The sequence below is a fragment of the Megascapheus bottae genome, chromosome 1, assembly GCF_031878675.1.
Source record: "Megascapheus bottae isolate mThoBot1 chromosome 1, mThoBot2.hap1, whole genome shotgun sequence".
Lineage (NCBI taxonomy): Eukaryota > Metazoa > Chordata > Mammalia > Rodentia > Geomyidae > Megascapheus > Megascapheus bottae.
This window is the reverse complement of record NC_143509.1, coordinates 2,975,284-2,997,488: the sequence shown is the minus strand read 5'-3', so window position 1 is coordinate 2,997,488 and position 22,205 is coordinate 2,975,284. Positions and strand designations below refer to the sequence as shown.

At 53.9% G+C, this 22,205-nt stretch overlaps 1 protein-coding gene across 3 annotated transcripts; it reads right to left on the bottom strand.

Moving 5' to 3' along the window:
• Window positions 1-1,085: 1,085 nt before the first annotated feature.
• On the bottom strand, window positions 1,086-21,094 carry Elavl3 (ELAV like RNA binding protein 3). Of its 3 annotated transcripts, none has more exons than XM_090337362.1 (7): window positions 20,676-21,094; window positions 9,567-9,786; window positions 9,305-9,408; window positions 5,711-5,864; window positions 5,360-5,585; window positions 3,817-3,855; window positions 1,086-2,622 (listed from the first exon to the last, which is right to left on the bottom strand). In XM_090337362.1, the coding sequence occupies exons 1-7, from the start codon at window positions 20,682-20,684 to the stop codon at window positions 2,271-2,273; spliced, it is 1,104 nt and encodes a 367-aa protein (XP_090193488.1). In that variant the 5' UTR covers window positions 20,685-21,094; the 3' UTR covers window positions 1,086-2,270. The 3 variants fall into 3 exon arrangements, with proteins under 3 accessions (XP_090193488.1, XP_090193505.1, XP_090193497.1); XM_090337379.1 differs by having other exon boundaries at window positions 1,086-2,601; XM_090337371.1 differs by having other exon boundaries at window positions 9,567-9,783.
• Between the last annotated feature and the right edge of the window lie 1,111 nt (window positions 21,095-22,205).

The following is a 22,205-nucleotide window of genomic DNA, read 5'->3' as shown; positions in this document are numbered from 1 at the left end:
TTATGTCCTTTTTTTTTCTTTTTTCTTCTTTTTTCTTTTTTTTTGTTTTTGTTTTAAATCTCTTCTGTGTGTGTGTGTGGTATTTTTAATCTTTTTTCCTTTGCTTTTTTTTTTCTTTCCTCTTGGTTGTGGTTTCTCTTTTTGTTGTTTTTCTCGGTGGTTTTCTTTTTTGTCACTTTTTTTTTTTTAAAGAATTTTTATTTGTTTATTTTTTTTCTTTTTGTTCCTTGCAGCAGAAGAGCTCCATGGACTTTAAAAAAACAACACCGGGAGGGGTGGGGAGAGAGAGTCGGACGTTCAATGAGGCCATGGCTGGACACCAAACAAGAGGACACCAGGCAAGAAGAACCGGAGTTGGGGGCACTGGGGAGGGGGGCTTTTGTAATTCTCAGTTCTAACTGGGCCCACGGGGGGGGGGGGAGGGTGGCGGGAGAAGTGGGTTCCAGGAAGGGGAGCGGCTCCCAGAGGCTCATGGCCTTTGGCTTCTGTCAGATTTGTTTAAAAAAACAAAAACAAGCAATGAAAAATTAGGAAAAGGGGTGCAAAATCCAGACAGAAGCCAGGGCCAGGGCTCTGTGTCCATCACCTACCCCCCCCCGAAAAAAATCTGGGAAGATGAGATCCCCAACAACCGAAAGGAGGGTGGAGGGGAGCATTTGGGAGGACAGGAAGGGATCTTGGGGTGTGGCCTCAGACCTTTCCACCCTGGGCCCGGCAAGGATGGGGGTGCTGGGTGCCTGCTGCCAGGGTGTGACCTTAGTGGAGAAAGGCTCAGGGCTGCCCTTCCCCTTGGCCCGGGAAGGCTGAGCCCCAGAGACAGGAGGGAAGGGGGGTCCTTTGGCCTCAAGTGTTGTGGGGGTGGGGGTGGGCTGCCTCCAGCCCCCCCCATGATGCCAAAGTAGAAGAGGTATTATGTGTGTGGGTGCATGGTTGTCAGGTATACACCCCTATTATAGGTGGGCAGCAGGGAGACCCAGAGCCAGAAGAAATCTGCAGAGAACCTGGGGCCCGGGGCGGGTTGGGACTAAGAGTGGTGACTGGAGCAGGGGCCCCGCTGAGGAAGCCACTGGGTCACGGGAGGGTCTGGCTAGGGACATCTTACCCCGTGGGATGTTGTGAAAATGTGTGCATGTCCCTGGGTGTGTGTGTGCGTGTGTGTGCATGTGTGCGCGTGTGTCCAGATCGATCTGTCTGTGAGTTTTTGCATCCTCGTGGGCTGGTGGACAAGGCTACCTGTCCACGTGTCCGTGAGACTTCCTATCTTTGTGTCTCTGTGGCTGTGTCTCCCCCCACCCCAAATAAAACCTGCCATCTCTTTCCCTTTGTGTAGGCTTAGCCCCAGCCTTGAAGGACTGGATTTGGGCCAATGAGATGGAAAAGAACGAGTCGTGCAGTCTGTGTGTGTCTCTGGGTGTCCGTCCCCCAGGGTTGCAGGGTAGCCCTGTGGCCTCTCAGCCCCTTCGCCCCCACTCCCTGCACGCCCACCTGCCCTGGTTGATGATCATAACCTGCCAAAATAGGTTTCTCTTTTTTTTTTTTAAGTCTTATTTTTTTTGTCTTTTTTTGTCTTTTTTTTCTTTTTTTAAGTTCAAGAATCCCCAGTAAAAATTCTCCACGAGGTCTTTTTCCCTTTTTACAAAAATAGAATTTTTCTTCCCCTCCCACCCCCCCTTTTTTTTTTGTCATTTTGTTTCAGCTTCCAACCCTAACCCTCCCCCCCCAACCCTGTTCCTCACATTCTACTCAGGCAGGGGTTTGGGGGGGGGTAGGGGTCTGGCATGCCCACACCCCTCTTCATGGTTTGATTTTTTTCTGGGGGGGGCGGGGAATTTTTTAACCTATTCCCTCCCTTCTCTCTCCAGGCCCATCTGGGTATTGGGGGAGCCTGGGGAAACAGGGACCTGGGAAGGCTCCCCCCTTTGTCCCCCAAGCCATCCTATGCAGAATGGCTAAGGGAGGGGGGGGAGGCACATTCATCTCGACTTTCTTTTTAGCCAAAAAGAGAAACAAAACCTTTTACCGGGAGCCAAACGAGAGTGAACAGCCCAGCCTGAGATGGGTGGGGCAGGGAGAACAAGGTGGGGGACCCCCCCTGGGGAACCCCCAGTTCCTTACAGACCTTTTGTCCCCCAGAGGGCTCAGCTTGTGGCTGTGGCGTTCCACAGAGATGCGGGTCTGCCTGGACTGGCTCTCTCGGGCCTCTCTCTTTCTCTCTCTCTCTTTCTCTCTCTGCTGCCCAGGGAGGGGAGGGCGGCGGGGTGGGGGGCAGCTCAGGCCTTGTGCTGTTTGCTGGTCTTGAATGACACCTGCAGGACGCGCTCCCCCAGACGGTAGCCATTGAGGCTAGCTATGGCCATGGCCGCCTCGTCGTAGTTGGTCATGGTGACGAAACCGAAGCCCTTACACTTGTTAGTGGTGAAATCACGGATGACCTTGACGTTGGTGACCGCCCCGAAGGGCCCGAACAGCTGCCACAGCACGCTCTCGTCGGCCTCGGGCGACAGGTTATACACGAAGATGCACCAGCCGGCGCCCGCCGCGCCCCCCGACAGCCCCACGCCCGCCAGGCCGCTCATGCCGTCGATGGCGATGGGGGAGAACCTAGCAATAAGCGACAGGGGACTACTTTGGGGGTCACGCGGGCTCTGCCCTGACCCCCAGCATGCCTCCGACCACACTGGCACCATCGCGGCTCCCCGCTGGGCCTGCTCTGTGGGTGTCACCTCCTACTGAGGGTGTCAAGCCCTCACAGGGTGACACCACTGGCTGTCACCTCTCTCTTTAGGTGCAGGTACTGGACCTTGAACTCAGAGCCTAGGTGCTTATCCCTTCGTTTCTTTCGCTCAAAGCTGGCGCTCTACCACTTGAGCCAGAGCTCCACTTCTAGCTTTTCACTGAAGGTAGGAATCTCACAGACTTTCCTGCCCTAAGGCGGGCCTAGAACCGTGATTCTCAGATCTCAGCCTCCCGAGTAGCTTGGGGATGTCTGTGGAGTGAATGAATGACATCCTCCGGAGGGGAGCCTTGATCATGTGGGACGAATTCTAGGCCTTTGCACAGGTTATTCCTGCTGCCAGGACTCCACTTCCAGGTAGACACTTGGTGACACCCCAAATGACAAATGTGTCACAACAAAACTGGGTGGGGGGGAGAGTTCTGCTCGGCCTCCATTGTTCCTGACCCTTTTCCTGCACAGCCCCATGTCCACTCCTTGGCCTGAGACCGAGACCATGAAGAGCAGTGTGAATCATACACGTGGCCACCTTTTATTGAGCTCACTCTGGGCCGTGTTCGCTTTGTCCCCAGCCCCAAATCAGGCCCCACCTTTGGGTCATTCTACTTATCTGTAACAAAGATCACCAGGAATGAATGAATGAATGAATGAATGAATGGAGGGGGAGCGGTGGCTCTCAGAATTAGTGGTAGAACCAGAGGGCGCCCTCCTCTCCTTCCCCCACCCCCCCTCCCCTCTCTCTTCTCCCTTTGGAGGCTCTGGAGATGGAACCCAGGACCTCTGCAGGCTGAGCAGGCTCTGCTCCACAGAGCCACGCCCCCAGCCCTCTGCCCTGCCTCTCATTGGGCTGGAAAACGGAAGTGGGAGGGGCCACCGTTAACCACGCCCATCCCATTTCCCAGCCACTCTGCCAGGCTTCAGAGACCCCTAAAGAGGCCCCAGGCCCGGAGGTCCCCGCCTCCCCGTGGAGCCTCTGGTGGTTCTGGGGTGCGGCGGGTGGTGGGGTGTGGGTTGGTCAGGGCCAGGGATGGGAGGGGGACAGGCATGGAGGGTGGGGGACAGCAGGGTGGGGGCACTGTTACCTCTTGACTCCGTAGGCCATGTTGAGCAAGTTGTCCAGGCTGTGGAGGGAGAAGCGGTGGTCAGGGGGGCCCCCCACGCCGGACACCGCCTGGCACGGCCCCACCCCCGGCCCTCCCCGCCGCAGGGAGGGGCCCCCGCGTGTCCCTCTGGGCCTCAGGGTCCCCCTCCGCGAAATGGGGACAATACCATCTCTGTTCTCTTGGGGCTGCTATGCAGAATAAATGAGCCGCCTCTACCACTAGACAGTAGGGGCCCAGGAACCTTTAGGGCTGTTACAGAGGGGGAACTGAGGCATAGATGTGGGGATTAAAGAACTGAGATGGGGGGGGGCTCAGGCAGTTGAACTACAACCAGCTTTTTTTCTTTCTTTTCTTTTGGTGCCAGAAGTGGGGCTTGAACTCTGGGCCTTCGTGCTGTCTCTTAGCTTTTACATTCAAGGCTAGTGCTCACCAATGGAGCCACAGCTCCACTCTGGCTTTGTGTTTTTTTTTTGGCCATGGGGTTTGAACTCTGGGCCAGGGCATTATTCCTGAGCTCTTCAGATCAAGGCTACAGCCCTACCCCTTGAGCCACTGTGCCCAGCCACTTCTGGCTTTTTGCTGGTTAATTGGAAATGAGTCTCATAGACTTTCCTGCCCCAGTTGGCTTTGAACCTTGATCCTCAGATCTCAGCCTCCTGAGTAGCCAGGATGACAAGTGTGAGCCACTGGCACCTGACCCTCTCCCTCCTTCCCTTCTCTTTTCCTTCTTTCTGGTTGATCTAGGGTCTGAACTCAGGGTCACAGGCACTCTACCACTTAAGCTGTCCCCTACCCCTTTTTGCTTTAGCTGTTCAGGTAAGGCCTCTAGTGGCTGCCCTAGCTGGCCTTGGGTTGATAATCTTCCTACCTCTGCCTCTCAAGTAGGAATTAGAGACAACTACCACACCTAGCTTATTTGTTGAGATGGGGGGGGGGTCACCCGTCCTCCTCCTAGCCTGAAACAACTATCCTCCAATCTGTGCCTCCCAAGGAGCTGAGATTATAGACATGAGCCACTGCACCCAGCTTCTCAGCTTTCTCCCAAGCCCCTTCACCTCACTAATGCCAACTGTACTGACCAGCACATACTAGGTGTGTTTTCTTTCTTTCTTTCTTTCTTTCTTTCTTTCTTTCTTTCTTTCTTTCTTTCTTTCTTTCTTTCTTTCTTTCTTTCTTATCTGTCCATACGACTTGGACTCTGGGCCTGGGTGCTGTCCCTCAGCTCTTCAGCTCAAGGCCACCACCCTACCCCTTCAGCCACAGCACCACTTCTGGTTTCCTGGTGGTTAATTGGAGATAAGAGTTTCTCTGGACTTTTGAATCATGATTATCAGATCTCAGCCTCCTGAGTTGTTAGGGTTACTGGGGTGAGCCACCGTAGGCGGGTATACTGGGTGCTTTCTGTATGTGAGGGCCTGGTCTCGACACCTGATGAGTCTGCATTTGCCCATTTTGGTTCTCAACAGGAGCTGCAGGCCTGGGAGCTCTGGGGTGTCCCACGGGTGACAGAACGCTAGCTCACCGGAAGCGCTGCGTCTGATGGTGCAGGGGCCCTGCGTAGCGCCGGGCTGACGACTGGTAGAGGTGAGTGAGCAGGGCCTGGCCTGTCTTCTGACTCGGGTTGTTGGCAAACTTGACCGTGATGGGCTCGGCAGCGCCAAGCGGCTTCTGCCCGTTCAGTCCTTTGATAGCTTCTTCTGCCTCGATCCTCTTGTCAAAGCGGATGAATCCCACGCCCCGAGATACACCTGGTGGGGTGTGTGATGGGGTGTAGTGAGCAGCTGGTCCCCTGATCCCGTTCTGTTTGTGATTGCCCACCCCCCACACTGCCTCCTGCCATGCCATGCCAACCCCCCCAAACCCCAGCACTCACCTGTGACCTGGTCCATCAAGATACGAGAAGTGATGATGCGCCCGTACTGGGAGAAGAGCTGCTCCATCTCCTTCTGGCTCATGGTTTTGGGGAGCCCGCTCACGTACAGGTTGGCATCTCGGATGGAGGCAGAGCTAGGCCTGGCATAGGACACCTGGCCGGGGTAGGAGGGGGGATTCAAGCACCCCTGAGTTGTGGAAGAGACTGAGTCTTGGGAGACCTAGGATGCTTGCTTACTTGCTATTGAGCTTTTTCTTTTCCTTTTGGTGCAGTAACTGGTGTTTGAACTCAGGGCCTGGGTGCTATCCCTCCCTTGAGCTTTTTTTCTCTAGGCTGGTACTCTACCGCTTGAACAACTGCTCCCCTCTGGCTTTTTAGTGGTTAACTGGACAACTGGAGATAAGAGTCTCACAGACTTTCTTGCCTGGGCTGGCTTTGAACTGTGATCCTCAAATCTCAGCCTCCTGAGAAACTGGGATGATAGGAGAGAGCCACTGGCACCCAGCTCAACTCTTTTTCCTTCCCTCCCTCCCTCCCTCCCTCTCCCATCCTTTCTTTCTTTTTTTTTCTTGCCAGTCCTGGGGCTTGGACTCAGAGATTGAGCACTGTCCTTGGGCTTTCTCAAGGCTAGAGCTCTACCACTTGAGCCACAGCACCACTTCTGGCTTTTTCTATGTATATGTGATACCGAGGAATCGAACCCAGGCCTTTGTGGATGCTAGGCAAACACTCTACTACCACTAGGCCAAACTCCTGGCCCTCTTTCTTTCTTTCTTTCTTTCTTTCTTTCTTTCTTTCTTTCTTTCCTTCTTTCTTTCTTGATGAATATTCAGTATCTTCCATTATCACTTGGTTTGTTAGCTCAGCTTGTGGCTCTACCACTTGACATGTGCCTCTAGTCTAAATATGTGTGTGTGTGTGTGTGTGTGTGTGTGTGTGTGTATACACGTGCACACATGCCAGTATGGTGACTTGAACAAGGCCCCTCTCTTGCTTGGCTTTTTCACTTGAGGTTGGCGCTCTATCACTTGAACCATACCTCCAGACCTGCTTTTGGCTGGTTATTTTTGGAGAGAGGGACTTTCCTGCTCTGCCTGGCTTCAGACTGCCATCCTCAGATCCCAGCCTCCTGAGTTGACAAATTCCCACCCTCCTCAGTGTGAAAATGAACCCATCTTGTCGCCCACTAATTTATGTGCATAACCTCTTGTCCTGTCTCAGTCACCATGCTGTCCTCACCTGGCCCCCCTTCTTCGCCCAATGGCTCTGATCCAGCCCCCTCTGTCCTCCCCAATTCTAGTAGGCACAGGCAGCCTCAGGGCCTTTGAAATGATTCCCTCTCTTCTCCAGATCTCAGCTGCAAAGTCCCTCCAGGTTCTCCTCCACCTGGACGCTGCCCTCCAGCCCCAATTCTATGACTCACCCTGCTTGTGAATTACCCGTATTCTGGTATGGTTCCTGTCATTCATGAGACCCAGTGACCACTGATACTCACTCGCTGTCTTTAAAAATGGTGGCCGTGGACATTCATTTCACAGAAACACTGGTGGGTATTGTGAAGTCGAGAATGGAGGGAATAAAAGTCCATTTACTGAGCAGCCAGTGTCCTGTAGCCCATCCCATTGTGTGGTTATCAGTGTTGGGGCGGGCTCGAGGCCTGCCTGCCCCCATGCGCTTGTGGGGAGCCCTGTTGCTGGCATGGAGGGGGATCATTATGGTTATCGACATCTACTTCTAAATTGACCCCCAGCTGGCTGAGAGGTCTGGCTTTTGTGTTGAATGCTGAGTCTGAACCACCTACCTTAGAAACAACTGCTAGGTGCGAGCCGCTCACACCTGTAATCCCAGCTAGCCCAAAAGGAAAGTCTGGAGACTTTTTATTGTTCCTTGTAGGGCTTGAAGTCAGGGGCCGGTTGCTGTCCTTGAGCTCTTCAGTTCAAGGACACTGTACCACGTTGAGCCTCGGGGCCCCTTTCCGCTTTCTGGTGTTTGATTGGAGATAAGAGTCTCCCAGACTTTCCTGTCTGAGCTGGCTTTGAGCCATGATTCTCAGACCTCATTCTCCTAAGTAGCTGGGAGTATAGACAGCCAGCCTGAGCCAGCAGCGCCCCTCTCCCAAGCCCAGGACCGGCACACACGGGCACACAAAAGCTAGGCGCCAGTGGCTTCCTTCAGTAACGCAAGCTACTCAGGAAGCTGAGATCTGAGGATCCCAGTTCAAAGCCAGCCTGGGGGCAGAAAGCCCATCACACTCTTTATGTCCAGTGAACCACCAGAGGCTGGAAGTAGATCTGTGGCTCAAGTGGACGAGATCCATCCTTGAGTGAAAAAGCTCAGGGAAAGCACCGTGGCCCCGAGTTCAAAAGCCCTAATACCTGCAAGAAATCAATAGAAAGAACCTGGGAGCAGTGGCTCACACCTGTAACCCAGCTACTCATGAGGCAGAGATCTGAGGAGCACAGTTCAAAGCCAGCCCCGGCACTCAAGACCCTGAGATTCTTATCTCCATTGAATCACTAGAAAAACTGGAAGTGACGCTGTGGCTCCAGGGGTAGGGCGGTAGCCTTGAGCTCAAGAGCTCAGGGACAGCACCCAGGCCCCATGAACCCCCCCCAAAAAAGAGCTGGAAGCGGCACTGTGGCTCAAGTAGTAGCATGCAGGGCTTGAGCAAAAGAAATATGGAGATTGCACCCAGACCCTAGGACTGGGAAAAGAAAGACAAGAACCCACACCTATCACCCACTAACCTCACATGGGTTCCACCCCCACGCGTGCACAGGCAGACACCCCCCACACAGCATCACCTTGACACACACCCCAACACCCTGTCATAGCCAGACATACCCACGGGATGGGGGGGGTCCCATCAGGTCACAGCCAGAGCGGGGGTGTGTCACATGAATCTCAGAGCTCACACATCAGGAAGGGCACACCCCAAATCTGAACTCACCAGACACCCTCCCTACCCCAGGACAACAGCCACTCATAGGTGGAGAATTCGGGGGAAGGGAGCCTCTAGAGCAGAAAGAGAAATCAAGATTTCTATCACTCTGCACTCCCCATGCCCAAAACGGGACCAGATGGGGCATTCCCTGCCTGGCCTCTCCCCCAGGGTCCAGGAGCAGATTTGTGGGGTGGAGCAAAACACCGCCCTTCCTTCCAAACCTAGAGGGGGGGGTGTTTCCATGGTGATTCCCCCCTCCCCAGGGAATCTGGGCTCCCTGGGACCCAGCTGCAGCTGTGAGGAGGGGGGGAGGGGCTGGGCTGCCCCCTAATCCAGCCCTCCTAAGGCCCTAATTAGACTCCAGATGGCAGCTGGGCCCCCCCACCCCCATTTCCAGTACAAAGGCAAAGAGGGGTATAGCTCATGGGACCCCTTTCTGCTCACCACTCCCAAGTCATCCTATCCTACCTCTGGGGCCTGACTCATTTTTCTGAGTCTCCAGCAAACACAAGACTTCCTGCACGGTTGTCTTCTCCCCCGCATCCCCCACCCCTGACAGATGAGGAAACCGAGATGGAGACAAGCCAAAGCCAGACACTGCCGGAAGAGAGATATGCCCAGCCCGAGCAGGGCCACCAGGGACCGCTCACCTTGATGGTCTTTGTCTGTAATTTGAGGCCGTTGAGGGTGCTGATGGCTTTGTCTGCGTCATTGGGGTCAGAATAATTCACAAAGCCATAGCCCAGGCTCTGCCCTGTGGTATAGACCAAGGAAAATGACCTCAGCCTCCTGGGCTGGCCGGACCCCCACTAAAGACCACCCCCCCTGCACCCCCCCAAGTCCCAGCAGTCCCTATAGGTCCGGGGAAGTCCCCTCCTGCCACCTCCATCCCCACCCTGCCACCAGGCACACCTGTAATTTTGTCCCGCACCAACTTGCAAGACTCGATGTCTCCGATGCTGCCAAAGAGACTCTTGAATTCGTCCTGGGTCATGTTCTGGGGCAGGTAGTTGACGATGAGGTTTGTCTTGCTGTCGTCAGTGGCTCCATTAGTACCCAGGAGTGGCCCGTTGGGCAGGGCCGGGCCGGCCGGGCCCCCCCCCACCTGAGACTCCATGGCCCCCAGTATCTGCTGGAAACAACAGGTGGCACCCGCTCACCGCCCAGTCCTCACACCCAGGCACACCGTGGCTGCTTCAGTGACAAGATTACTCCTGCTGCAGGGAGTCTGTGGCTCATGCCTAAAATCCCAGCTACTCCGCAGGATCAGGGTTCCAAGCCAGCCCAGGAAGGAAAGTCGGTGAGACTCTTTCTATGCCAGTCCTGGGGCTTGAACTCAGGGCCTGGGCACTGTCCCTGAGCTCCTTTTTGCTCAAGGCTGGTGCTCTACTACCTGAGCCACCGTACCACTTCCAGCTTTCTCTGTTTATGTGGTCCTGAGGAATCGAACCCAGGGCTTCAGGCATGCTAGGCGAGTACTCTACCACTAGGCCACATTCCCAGCCCATCCAGGAGACTCTTATCTCCAACGAACCACCAAAAAGCCAGAAGTGGTGCTATGGCCCCAAATGGTAGAGCAAAACACAGCACTCAGGCTCTGAGTTCAAGCCCCAGGACTGGCGCACACACACACACAAATGACTAATTATTAATCTCCTGTTGTTTTTCTTTGGTTGGTCATGGAGCTTGACCTCTGGGCATGGGCACTGTCTCTGAGCTCTTCAGCTCAAGGATAGTGATCTATACTTTGAGCCACTTCCAGTTTTCTGGTGGCTCATTGGAGATGAGTGTCGCAGACTTTTTGAGAGACCAGGCCGGCTTTGAATTGTGATCCCCAGATCCCAGACTCGTAAATTGTTAGGATTACAGGTGTGAGACACTGGTGTCCAGGTTCTTTCTTCTTCTTTTTTGGGGGGAGAGGGGCTTACAATCTTGCTCCAATTTTTTCTTTTTCTTTGTTGCTCAAGGCTAGCTGGCGTGCTAGAGCCATAACTCCACTTTCAGCTTCCAGCGGGTTCATTGTACACAAGAGTCTAACAGACTTTACTGTGTGGGCTGGTTTTGAACTGCGATTCTCAGATCTCAGACTCATGAATAACTAGGGTGACAGATAAGCTACTGATGCCTTACCTAAAAACTCTTCTTAAAATCTCCTCCATTTAGGGGCCGGGAGTTTGGCCTAGTGGTTAAAGTGCTTGCCTAGCATACACGAAGACCCAGGTTCGAGTCCTCAGTACCACATACATAGAACAAAGCCGGAAGTGGTGCTGAGGCTCAAGTGGTAGAGCTCTAGCCTTGAGAAAGTCCAAGGACAGTGCTCAGGCCCTGAGCTCAAGCCCAGGACTGCAAGAAAAAAAAAAAAAAATTCAATTTCTTAGTACCACCACATACACAGAAAAAGCTGGAAGTAGCACTGTGGCTCAAGTGGTACAGTGCCAGTGTGGAGCAAAAGAAGCTCAAGGACAGTGCCCACCCAGGTCCTGAGTTCAAGCCCCAGGACTGGCAAAAAAAGACAAAACACAAAAACAAAAAAATCAACTTGGTGTCAGTGGCTCACACCCATAATCCTACCCAGGAGGCAGAGACCCGAGGATTAGAATTCAAAGCTAGCTTATGTAGCAAGACTGCTGAAACTCTTAGCTCCAACTAATCCCCCAAGGCCTTAAATAGAAGCTCTAGGCATCAATCAATCAATCAATGAATAAAACATCTGGTGGTGGTCAGGAGCGTAGCCTAGTGCTAGAGTGCTGACCTAGCATGGATGAAGACCCGGGTTCGATTCCTCCATACCACATACACAGAAAAAGCCGGAAGTGGCACTATAGTTCAAGTGACAGAGCACTAGCCTTGAGCAAAGAAAGCTCAAGGACAGTGCCACATCAAGACTGGCAAAAAAAGGGGGGGGCTTGTAGAAATTACTCAAAGCTCTGAGTTCAAGACTAAGTACCTGTTAATTTTTTTTTTTTTTTGCCAGTCCTGGGCTTGGACTCGGCCTGAGCACTGTCCTTGGATTCTCTCTCTCTCTCTCTCTCTCTCTCTCTCTCTCTCTCTCTTTCTCTTTTCTCAAGGCTAGAGCTCTACCACTTGAGCCTCAGCATCATTTCTGGCTTTCTTCTATGTATGTGGTACCGAGGAATCAAACCCGGGTCTTCGTGCATGCTAGGCAAACACTCTACCACTAGGCCAAACTCCCAGCCCTGTTAACTTTTTTAAAGAGAGGACGAAAGGAAGAAGTCAAATGTTCTTGTGTGATCTCAAGGTGAACAGTATCTTATCTATAAATAGAAAATGCAGTCGAGGTGCTGGTGGTTCACACGGATAATCCTGGCTACTTGAGAGGCTGAGATCTGAGGATCACTGGGTGAAGACACCTAAGTCAGGAAAGGCCACGAGACTCTTTACCTCTAGTGAACCACCAGGAAGCCAGAAGTGAACCTGTGGCTTAAGAAAATCAAGGACAACATCCAGGCTCAGACTTCAATCCCCAGGACTGGAACGGTGCAAGCACAGGCAGATAGGCAGACAGGCAGACAGGCAGACAGACAGGCACACACACACACACACACACACACACACACACCCAAGAAGTAGAGATGTGGCTCAGGTACCAGCCTCCAACACAAAAAGCAAAGAGACGGCACCCAGACCCTGAGCTTCAAGCCCCAGTAACCAGCACAGAAACAGAAACACAAACCAACAAAATACATGTGGGCTAGAGATGTGGCTGGGAGGGGAAGGCATTGTGTAGTCCTCCCGAGCCCCTGAGTTCAACCTCCATGCTGCCAATAAACAAACAAACAGGCCAGGAGTTTGGCCTAGTGGTTAAAGTGCTTGCCTAGCATGCACGAAGACACGGGTTCGATTCCTTGGTAACCACATACATAGCAAAAAGCCGGAAGTGGTGCTGAGGCTCAAGTGGTAGAGCTCTAGCCTTGAGAAAGTCCAAGGACAGTGCTCAGGCCCTGAGCTCAAGCCCAGGACTGGCAAAATAAATAAATAAATAAATAAACACAACACAAAACTGTGGGTGCTGTGTGGCCTTGTACGAGTGTGGCACAGGAGGTGAGATGGTGGAATCTTTAAGAGTTGAGGCTAAGCAGGAGGTAATTAGTCATTTGGGGGCCAGCATTACCCTTGGAAGAGATCAGTGCCCTTCTCCTGGGACCTTGGCTAGTTCTCTCCAGGGTGGGTTGTTTTTAGAGGGGAGGAAGCGGAGGAGGGAAGCCAGGGCCTTGCATAGGCCCCTTGAAGTATGGCACAGGTTCTCAGGCCTATGAGCCCAGCTAGTCAAGAGGTCAAGATCTGAGGATCACAGTTCAAAGCCAGCCTAAGCAGGAAAGTCTGTGAGACTAGTCTCTCCACTAAAACTACTCCCCCAAAAAGTCAGAAGTAGAGCTGTAGCTCCAGTGGTCGAGTGCTAGCTAGCCTGGAACAAAAAGGACAGCAGGCCCTGAGTACAAGCACCAATGACCAGAACAAAAACAAACAAACAAAAAATGGAGAAAGAGAAAGAAAACAACAAAGGGGGCGTGCGGAAGAGAAAAGGGAAAACTCACAAAAATCTAAGGACACACAGAAGGAAATGCTTTAAGCCTTTTTTTGGCATGGGATCTCTGCCACTTGAACCATGCCTCCAGGTTTGCAGGTTTAGATGGCCTTGATCAGGTTGAAATATGCTCCTTAAAACTGGAAATGTGGCCCAGTGGTAGAGCATTTGCCTAGTATACACTACATTCTGGGGTTTATGTCCAATACTAGAAAAATAAATAAATAAATAAGCCTGTGCTCACCAGCGCCTGTCATCCCAGCTACTCAGGAGGCTGAGCTCTAGCAGAGCGGGGTTCAAAACCAGCCTGGGCAGAAAAGTTCCAGTTACTCTTATTTTCAATGAACTACCAGGAAACCAGAAGTGGAGCTGTAGCTTGCTCAAGGACAGCGCCTAGGCACTGAGTTCAAGACCCATAACTCACAAAAAAAAAAAAAAAAGAACAAAAGAAAGAGTCTTGGTCTAGCATCCTAACAAATTTTCTTTTCCTTTCAGGTGGGTTTTGTTATGTTGTCCAAGCTAGCCTTGAACTTCTACCTGTCGTTTCTTCAGGCTCCTGAGTAACAGAGATGATAAGTCTGTGTTACTGTTACTATTTGCCTGATTCTAAATAGATTTAAAAGAAAGAAAAAGCAAGAATGTTTATTGAAGTGTTTTCTGTATCCATCGAAATGGACTTTAGGGTTAATATAGTAATGCCATAAGGTATGTTCATGAACATTTTTTCAATATTAAACCAAGCTTTGTAGGATAAAAGCCAACATGTGAGTTTGTTTATATATATATATTTGATATTAGGTATTTTTAAGTGTGTATGTGCTAGATAATTGTTCTACCACTGAATCACACCTCATTCCTGTTCAGAATTTTTGTATTTTTCTCAGTCCTGGGGCTTGAACCAGGGCCTGAGCACTGTCCTTGGGCTTTCTCAAGGCTCGTGCTCTACCACTTGGGCCACAGAATCACTTCTGGCTTCTATGTATATGTGGTACTGAGGAATTGAACCCGGGCCTTCGTGCATGCTACATGAGCACTAAGCCAAACTCCCGGCACTCTCTGGTGTTTGGTAATCTGGCTAATTGAAGAGTCTCTTGGATTTATCTTCCTGGGGGCCTGGCTTCCAACTCAGCCCTTCTGAGTAGCTAGGATTACAGGTGTGAGCTACTTTTTCTCAATCTGTGCAGTATTTTTTTTCATGCTGTTTGCTACTGAATTCATACAAAGACTACAGAGTTAGACTGATGAAGAATCTGAGGATCAGAGATGTTAAGAAACACAACATTTTGGGGGTAGCACTGGATCTCAAGGGTACACCTTTCTACTTATTCCCTGTTGCCTGTAAATGTAACTCCTCTGTATATCACCTCTGTTATAACCATAAATTTAAACAGTAAACAGTACATTTACATGTAAAAAATGGTGGGGGTGGGAGTGTGACCTAGTGATAGAGTGCCTGCCGAGCACGTACCAATTTCTCCGTACCACATATACAGAAAAAGCCAGAAATGGTGCTGTGGTTCAAGTGGTACAGCACTTGCCTTGAGAAAGCCCGAGACAGTTCCTAGGCCCTGAGTTCAAGCCCCAGGACTGGCAAAAAAAAAAAAATGTATACCTTTCTAAACTTGAAGACCACGCTGCCATTCTCTGACTAGAACGAGTGGCAGATAAACTAGGCTGGTATTGGCTCAGACAATTCACAAAATAGGCTCCTTAGGCATTCTACCACTTGAGCCACATCTCCAGCCCTTCTGGGTTTTTTTAAAAATATATATATGTCGTCTCACTTTTTTTGGGGGGGAGCCAGTCCTGGAGCTTGAGCTCAGGGCTTTGTCAAGGCTACAGCTCGACCACTTGAGTCATAGCGCCACTTCTGATTTCCCGGTGGTTAATTGGAAATCAGAATCTCAAGGGCTTTCATGCCCTAGTTGACTTTGAACTTTGATCCTCAGATCTCCTGAGTAGCTAGGATTCCAGGAGTGAGCCACCAGTGCTGGGCTACCTCCAGCTTTTTCTATGTAGTACCAAGGAATCGAACCCAAATCTTTGTGCATACTAGGCCATCACTTTACCACTGGGTCAAACTCCCGGCCCTAGTCTCACTTTTTGTGTAGGCCAGCCTGAACCACAATCCTATTTATGCTTCCTGTTATGTATGCCCGGAAGGCTGGAATGTAGGTATATGCTACCATGCTCAGTTATCACTTAATATGGGAGGGGTGGGAGGGGGACGTAGGCATTTTGTACTTGATCTGGCCTCAAACATTGATCTTCCCAGCCTCTTCCCCCCTGAGTAGGTAGGATTAAACATGTGAGTCACTATACTCTGCTGTCCTTATGTCCTTGAAGCTCTGTTTTACCTTGCAGCCAAGTAAAAATAAATGCGTGATGGATATCTGAAGAGCCATTATAGACAGATTGATTGGTAATGTCTGTCATGAACATGGGAACGTAAATGACAGCATCCCTTTCAGCCTCTATGAGGTGGATTAGCCTTCTTTACACCCCAGTGCTAAGAAAGGAAAGAGAGAGAGTGTGAGAAGGAAGGAAGGAAGGAGAGAAAGAAAGAAGAGAAAGAAAGGAAGGACCAAAAAAGATAGGGGAAAAAAAAAAACCTCAAATTAACTGCTACATTCAGAAGCACATTCCGTATCAGCAGGAAAGACCTTGGTGCTCAACTAGCAATGTCTGTCAGGGCCAAAGGCACCACTCAAGAGGTATGCTTCTTTGGCTCAAGGCTAGCATTTCTATCCCTTGAGCCACAGAGCCACTTCTGGCCTTTTCTGTGCTTGTGGTACTGAGGCATCTAACTCAGGGCTTCATGCATGCTAGGCAAGCCCTCTACCACTAGACCACATTTCCAGCCTCTATCTCAGCCTTGCCTTTTTTGTCAGTTGCGGGGCTTGAACTCTGGGCCTGGGTGCTGTTCCTGAGCTCTTCAGCTCAAGGCTACTGCCTACCCCTTGAGCCACAGCGCCACTTCCGATTTTCTAGTGGTTAGTTGGAGATAAGAGTCTCACTTTTTCAGTGTCCAGGTTGGCTTTGAACCGTGATCTTCAGATCTCAGCCTCCTGAGTAGCTAGGATTACAGGCATGAGCCATTACACCCAGCTTATCCCAGCCTTTTCTTATTCAAGTTGTTTTAATATAACTGCCCAAATATCAGACACTACTTTGCACCTGGAACTGAAAACATTCTACATGCGATTATTTATTTTTTCTCTTCTCATTCATAACCATGCTGAGGAGATATGCCCGCCCTATCCACCTATATGCCCAGTCTATGAGGAAACTTCTCATATACTGAAGCGTAAATAGGATTGTGGGTCAGACTGGCCTGGCCAAAAAGTGAGACTATTTCAAAAATAACAGAGCAAGAAGGGCTGGGGCCATGACTCAAGTGGTAGAGTGCCTGCTTAGCAAGTGCAAAACAGCTGGTTTTAAACACTGCCCCAGACTGTGCATCGTATAAATGGCTCATAGAAATGACAGATTTGTGTACGAGTTTTCCTCATCCAGTGTCTCTATTTCCAACATCTACTGCCAACCAGGGCTGGCACTGGCTCTAACACTTCCCAGCTTTGTATTCTCAGATATGCCATTTTAATGCTTCTGGGCACCTCCTCTGGTCTTTGGCAAATTGCAGATTATGCACAGTGGTCTGCAGAAACATCTAAAGCCACATGTGCAGACAGCCGAGAGACAGCTTGGGATCCATCAGTAATGTCTGCCATAGGCAGAGGCATGAAAAGTAAGGCTGTTTTGTCCTATCCACCACGACTGCCTTGTCCTTTATTAGCCATCAGTGTGCTCCATTTGAGCATGCTCCAGTGCCAGGCACTGTGGGAGAAGCACACTTCAAGGTATCACTAGACTTACCCTCCAGGATACAAACTCAGAGATCTTGGCAACCTGAAATGAGAAACTCCATGCCAAGCCTCAACCTGTTTGCATTCAGAGCTGCTTGGCTTCACAGTGGTCATAGCACGGGGGTATCACTTGAACTTCTGGGCCCAAATGATACTTCTCCTTCATTCAGCTTCCAGATTATTGGCACATGCCAAGCATGCCTAGCTTTAATCAAAGGGAAAACTGAGCTAGGAGGTGACCCCGTGGTCCAGTGCTTAGCCAGCACCCGAAAGGTCCTGAGTTCCATCCCCAGGACCATCAAGAATGGGGTAGGAAGAAACAGACAAAAATCAGCTTTTCATCTCCATCTGAAGAACCACTCAGGAGGGGCGCTCTGAGGCTCCAGAGTTGATTAGTAATGTCTGACACACACACACACACACACACACACACACACACACACACACACACACACAAAACAAAACTGAGAACCTACTGTATACCACTCCTTAGACATCACTATCAAACCCAACACATGCTAACACAAACTGAATTACATGTCCAGTCTCTGGGTATTGCCCTTAAACCCACTTTATTCCTGTAATGTACTCTTTCAAGTCAATCAGTGTTTACTCCAAGCCAGGCACAGTGGCTCACGCCTGCAATCCCAGCTACTCAGGAAACTGAGCTCTGAGGATCATGGTTCCAAGATGGCCTTAGCAGGAAAGTCTGTCCATGAGAGGCTTATCTCCAATGAACCAGCAGCAAAAAGCTAGAGGTGGAACTGTGGCTCAAGTGATAGAATGCCAATCTTTTTTTTGGGGGGGAGGGGGGGTAATTGAGGAGGGCTGAGGGCTGAGAAGGTGGCCTAGTGGTAGAGTGCTTGCCTGGCATGCATGAAGCCCTGGATTTGATTCCTCAGTACCACCTATTAAAAAAAAAAAAAAAAAAAAAAAAAAAAAAAAAAAAACCTGTAAGTGGTTCAAGTGGTAGTGTGCTGGCCTTGAGCAAAAGAAACTCAGGGACAGTATCCAGGTCCTGAGGTCAAATCCCAGGACTGGTTTAAAAAAATTTTTTTGAGGGCAGGTACAATAGTTATTCCCTGTTATTACCAGCTACTCTGAAGGCAGAGAGCTGGAGGAACAGAGTTCCAGGGAAGGCCAGGCAGTCAACAAGCCAAGCATCATAACTCTCACCTATGATCCCAGCTTAAACAGGAAGCATGAGGCCAGGCTTTTGAGACCCCATTAGAAAATTAATCTAAGGAAAAGGAGGTGGGAGGATAGCCCGATGATTAAATCACTTGCCAAGCAAGCTCAAGGCACCGAGCTCATGCCCCAGTGCTGTCAAAAACAAGAGCAAAAAAAAATCCTGGTGCTCACCCTGTACACCCCTGCTGCTCAGGAGGCATCAGACTCTTATCTACAGGGCGCCAGCAAAAAGCTGAAGTGGAGCTATGGCTCAAGTGGAAGAGCACCACCAGCCTTGAGTGAAAAAGCTATGGGACATTTCGAGTCTCTGGGTTCAAGCCCTAATTTGGCACGTGCGCACAGGTGCACGCGCAGATAATTGCACCCCCAACTTGGGTGCAGTAGAAGTGAAGGGGGGGGGTCACATGGGAATTGGCCTGCTAATCTCCCTTCCACTTCCTGTCAGAGCCAGGGCGTAAATGGCCTTGTCGTCTTTCCTTCCTGGGGCTGAGCCGGCTCAGCCCTTGATGGGGATCGGATCAGCGGGGGCACCCGGCTGCCCTCACCCGAGCGCGGGCCGGAGGAAGGGATGGGAAGCCGGGGAGCGGAGAACCGGCTCGGTCACCCTTCCTGGCTCTGCCCTGGCCTTCCAGTTCGCCCCTCCTCCTCCATTTCTGGCCTTTCTCTGCTCCTCCTCACCCCAAGCCCCTCTCGTCCCCTTCTCCCTCCCCCACTTGACCTAAGGCCTCTTTGCGTCCCTGGGCCCCCAGCTGTGGGCCTGGGCCCCAGTCACGGTGACAGATGCCTGGACGCCGGCGACAAAGGAGCATTGAGGGGCCCCACCACATGGTGCAGCCGGGCCCGCCTCCTCCCAGCCCGGCCCGGCCTCCCTCCCCGCGGCCCCCGGCCATCCCGGCTTGGTACCTCCTCCTCCCCGCCGCCGCCGCCGGGGCGCGGCCCCCTGTGACCTCCCGGGACACTCGTTATCCCCCCCTTTTTTTTCCCCTGGTGTGTGGGGGAAGGGAGATGTGAAACGAGGGGGGGAGTCGGAGGGTCTGGCCTGGGTGACGCCCCCCCGCCCGGCCGGGCGCTGGCGGGGAGGGTCTCCATTGCCACAGTCAGGTGGGCGGGCCCCAGCGCCTGGGAAAGGAGAGGGGCAGCCCCGGCCCGGAGAGTCCCCGCCATCCCCACCGCCACCCCCACCCACCGGGCCAGCGCCGGGCACGGAAAACCGGCCCGGAGAGAACCCGCGGGCGCAGAGCCGCCCAGGCCGCCTCGGAGCGAGGCCCGGGCGCCGGGACCAGACAAAGGACGCGCGGCGGCGCGGGGAGCCGAGTCGCGCGGCGGGGGCAGGGGTGGGGCCGGGGGCGGGGCTCACCCCGCGTCGCCCCGCCCCCGCCCCGCCCCCGGGGCCGCCCGGGGGAACCGCGGGGACGCGGGCGAGGCCGGGTCCCCTGGGGCCCTGGGGGCGTGGCCTAGATGGGTGTGTGGGGGCGTGGTTAGACTGGGCGTGACCGGCGGGGCGGGGCCGCTCGCTCAGGAGCTGACCAGCTTCTTCGCTGCTGAAACCACCGAGGCGCGGGGCGAGCGGTGCGGGCGAGCGGGCGCGTTCAAGGTCACCCCGCGGCCCAGAGTCCTGGCGGGGTGGGGCGCTTAGACTTGGCCCAAGCGGCCGCCTCCGTCCCCTACTTCCTCCCCCAACTCCTCCATCTCCCAGGAGGCCGGGGCCCAAGGAGCCGAGCAGCGCTCTTCACCACCCCCTCCCCGCACCCGCCCCGCGGGCCCTTCCCTCCCCTCCCCCTCCCCGCAGCCCGAGGCGCCCGCGCGAGGCTACGGCCCGCGAAGAAGCTCCGAGAAACAAAGGGACGCGGCAGCGGCGGCGGCGGCGGGCCCGCGGGGCCCTCGGGGCGCGCCCCCTCCTCGCCCCTCCCCGCTTGCCGCAAGGTCGACGGGGCTGGAGGACGAGACGCCCGCCTCCCGGGCGCGGTCGAGGCCTGGAGCGCCCGATCCGACGCCATCCGCCTCCCCTTAGGCTCTTGGGGACGCCGTGCCGCCGGGGCCCGGCCCCGCGTCCGCCGTGGGGAGGGGGGTGTCCGGCGTGCGCGCCGGGGGCCCGCGGGGTCCGGGCCTGGATGGAGGAAGAAGCATCCTCCGCCGCCGCGGCCCCTCCCCCACCAGGCCTTCGGGAGCGGGGGGCCATCCCGCCTCCGGGGCGCCCCCGAAATGACAACCTGGCTCTCCAAGGCCTCCCGGGCCAGGCTCTAAGCGGCCCCCCGACATTCCGGGCGCCGCCCTGCCCCACTCGCAGGCCCGAGGCGCGGTCCTACCCCCCCCACACACACACCCGGGCCTACCACGGCCTGGTCCTACCCCCCCCTCCCCGCCATCTCCCCGGAGCCTGGATCCAACCCCTCCCCTCGGCGACGAGGGAATACCTACAGTGACCATTCTTGTGTGCCCGGCGGGCGCGGTCCGTGTTGAGGGCGGCTCCGGGGGTCGTGCACTCCTAGGGGGGGCGCCCGATGCTCACGCCGGGGTCCCGCCCGGGCGGCTTCGGGTGCGGCCGCTGCAGCGGCAGCGGCGGCGATGCGAGCGGCGGCTCCCTCGAGGGCCAAGGATGGATGGACCCGAGCCCGAGGATGCACGCTCCGGTGACCGGGCCCCGGGGGTGGCCTTCGGGCGGCCGAGGATGGAAAGAGGGAGCCGGACGCGGGGTGGAGGACGCCCCCCCTGCGTGGCCCCGCGGGGCCCGGGGTGGGTGCGCGCGCTTCCCGACGGAGACCGTGGCGCGCGGGTCTTTGGCTGCCGCCCCTCGGTCAGGCCTGTGGGGGACCCCGGTGTTCAGTCCGCTCCCCTCGCCCGCCCTCCCTCCCTCCCTCTGGCCTGCGCTGCGCGCTCCGAGCTCTGGGCCGCGCAGCCGCCGCCCCCAGCCCTTTATAGCAGCAGCTGCCGGCGCCGGCGTCGCTCATTGGCCGCCGCGCCCGAGCGCCGCCTCCCCGTGGCTCCCGACGGCGCGGCAGGTGGAAGTAGGCGCGCTCGGGCCCGGACACCGCCTCCCCCGCCCAGCCCCCGAAAGAAGCGCTGCCTGGATGGAGAGGCCTGTAAATCCCCGACACGCAGGAGGCTGAGAGCTGAGGATTGCGGTTCGAAGACAGCCTGGGCCGGGGAGTGGGCGGGAAAGTGCGTGAGATTCTTCTCTCCCATTACCTAACTCCCCCCCCCCCAAAAAAAAGCCTGAAGTGGAGCTGTGGCTCAAGTGGTGAGCGGTAGCCTTGAGGGTGGCGGTAGGACGGAAGCTCAAGGTCAGAGCCCAGGCCCGGGGTCCAGGCCTTAGTTACCCCCCCACACACACACACAAGTACATCTGGAAGCTTCTGTGGCCAGATTCTGGGCCTTCTGTGCCGGGTGCCCTGCTTCCTGTCTCAGCGCACAATCTATTTTGTCTGAACACAAACTCCTCGGTTCCCTTGCTTGGTCCAGCACCTCGATCTAGGGAATGAGGGAGGGTCCGACAGTAAGGAATTGCTAGTGTCCCGAATTTATGACCCTCCCGAGGCGCTGTCCACGGAGAGGACCCGAGGAAGCAGGATTACCACCTTGCAGAGGTGAGACTTTGAGGATCCTGTTCGATTGAAGCCAACCCAGGCAAGAAAAGTCCGTGAGACTCTGATCTCCATTTCATCAACAGAAAAAGAAGTGGCGCTGTAGCTTAAGTGGTAGAGTGCTAATCTTGAGCAAAAAGAGACCAGGGACAGCACCCGGGCCCAGAATCCAAGACCCTGGACCGACAAAAAGAAAAAAACAAAGATGTGATTAATTTAGGTGGCTCGAATCTAGCGGCTGGAAGATAACTAGACTGGATTTTGAGTGGGGCAGATGCCTCTAGCGCCCTTCAGTGTGGGAGGAATTCCACACGGCCCTGAAGAAGGTCAAGAGGCTTGGGCTCTAGACAATCCCCATTGGAATGCT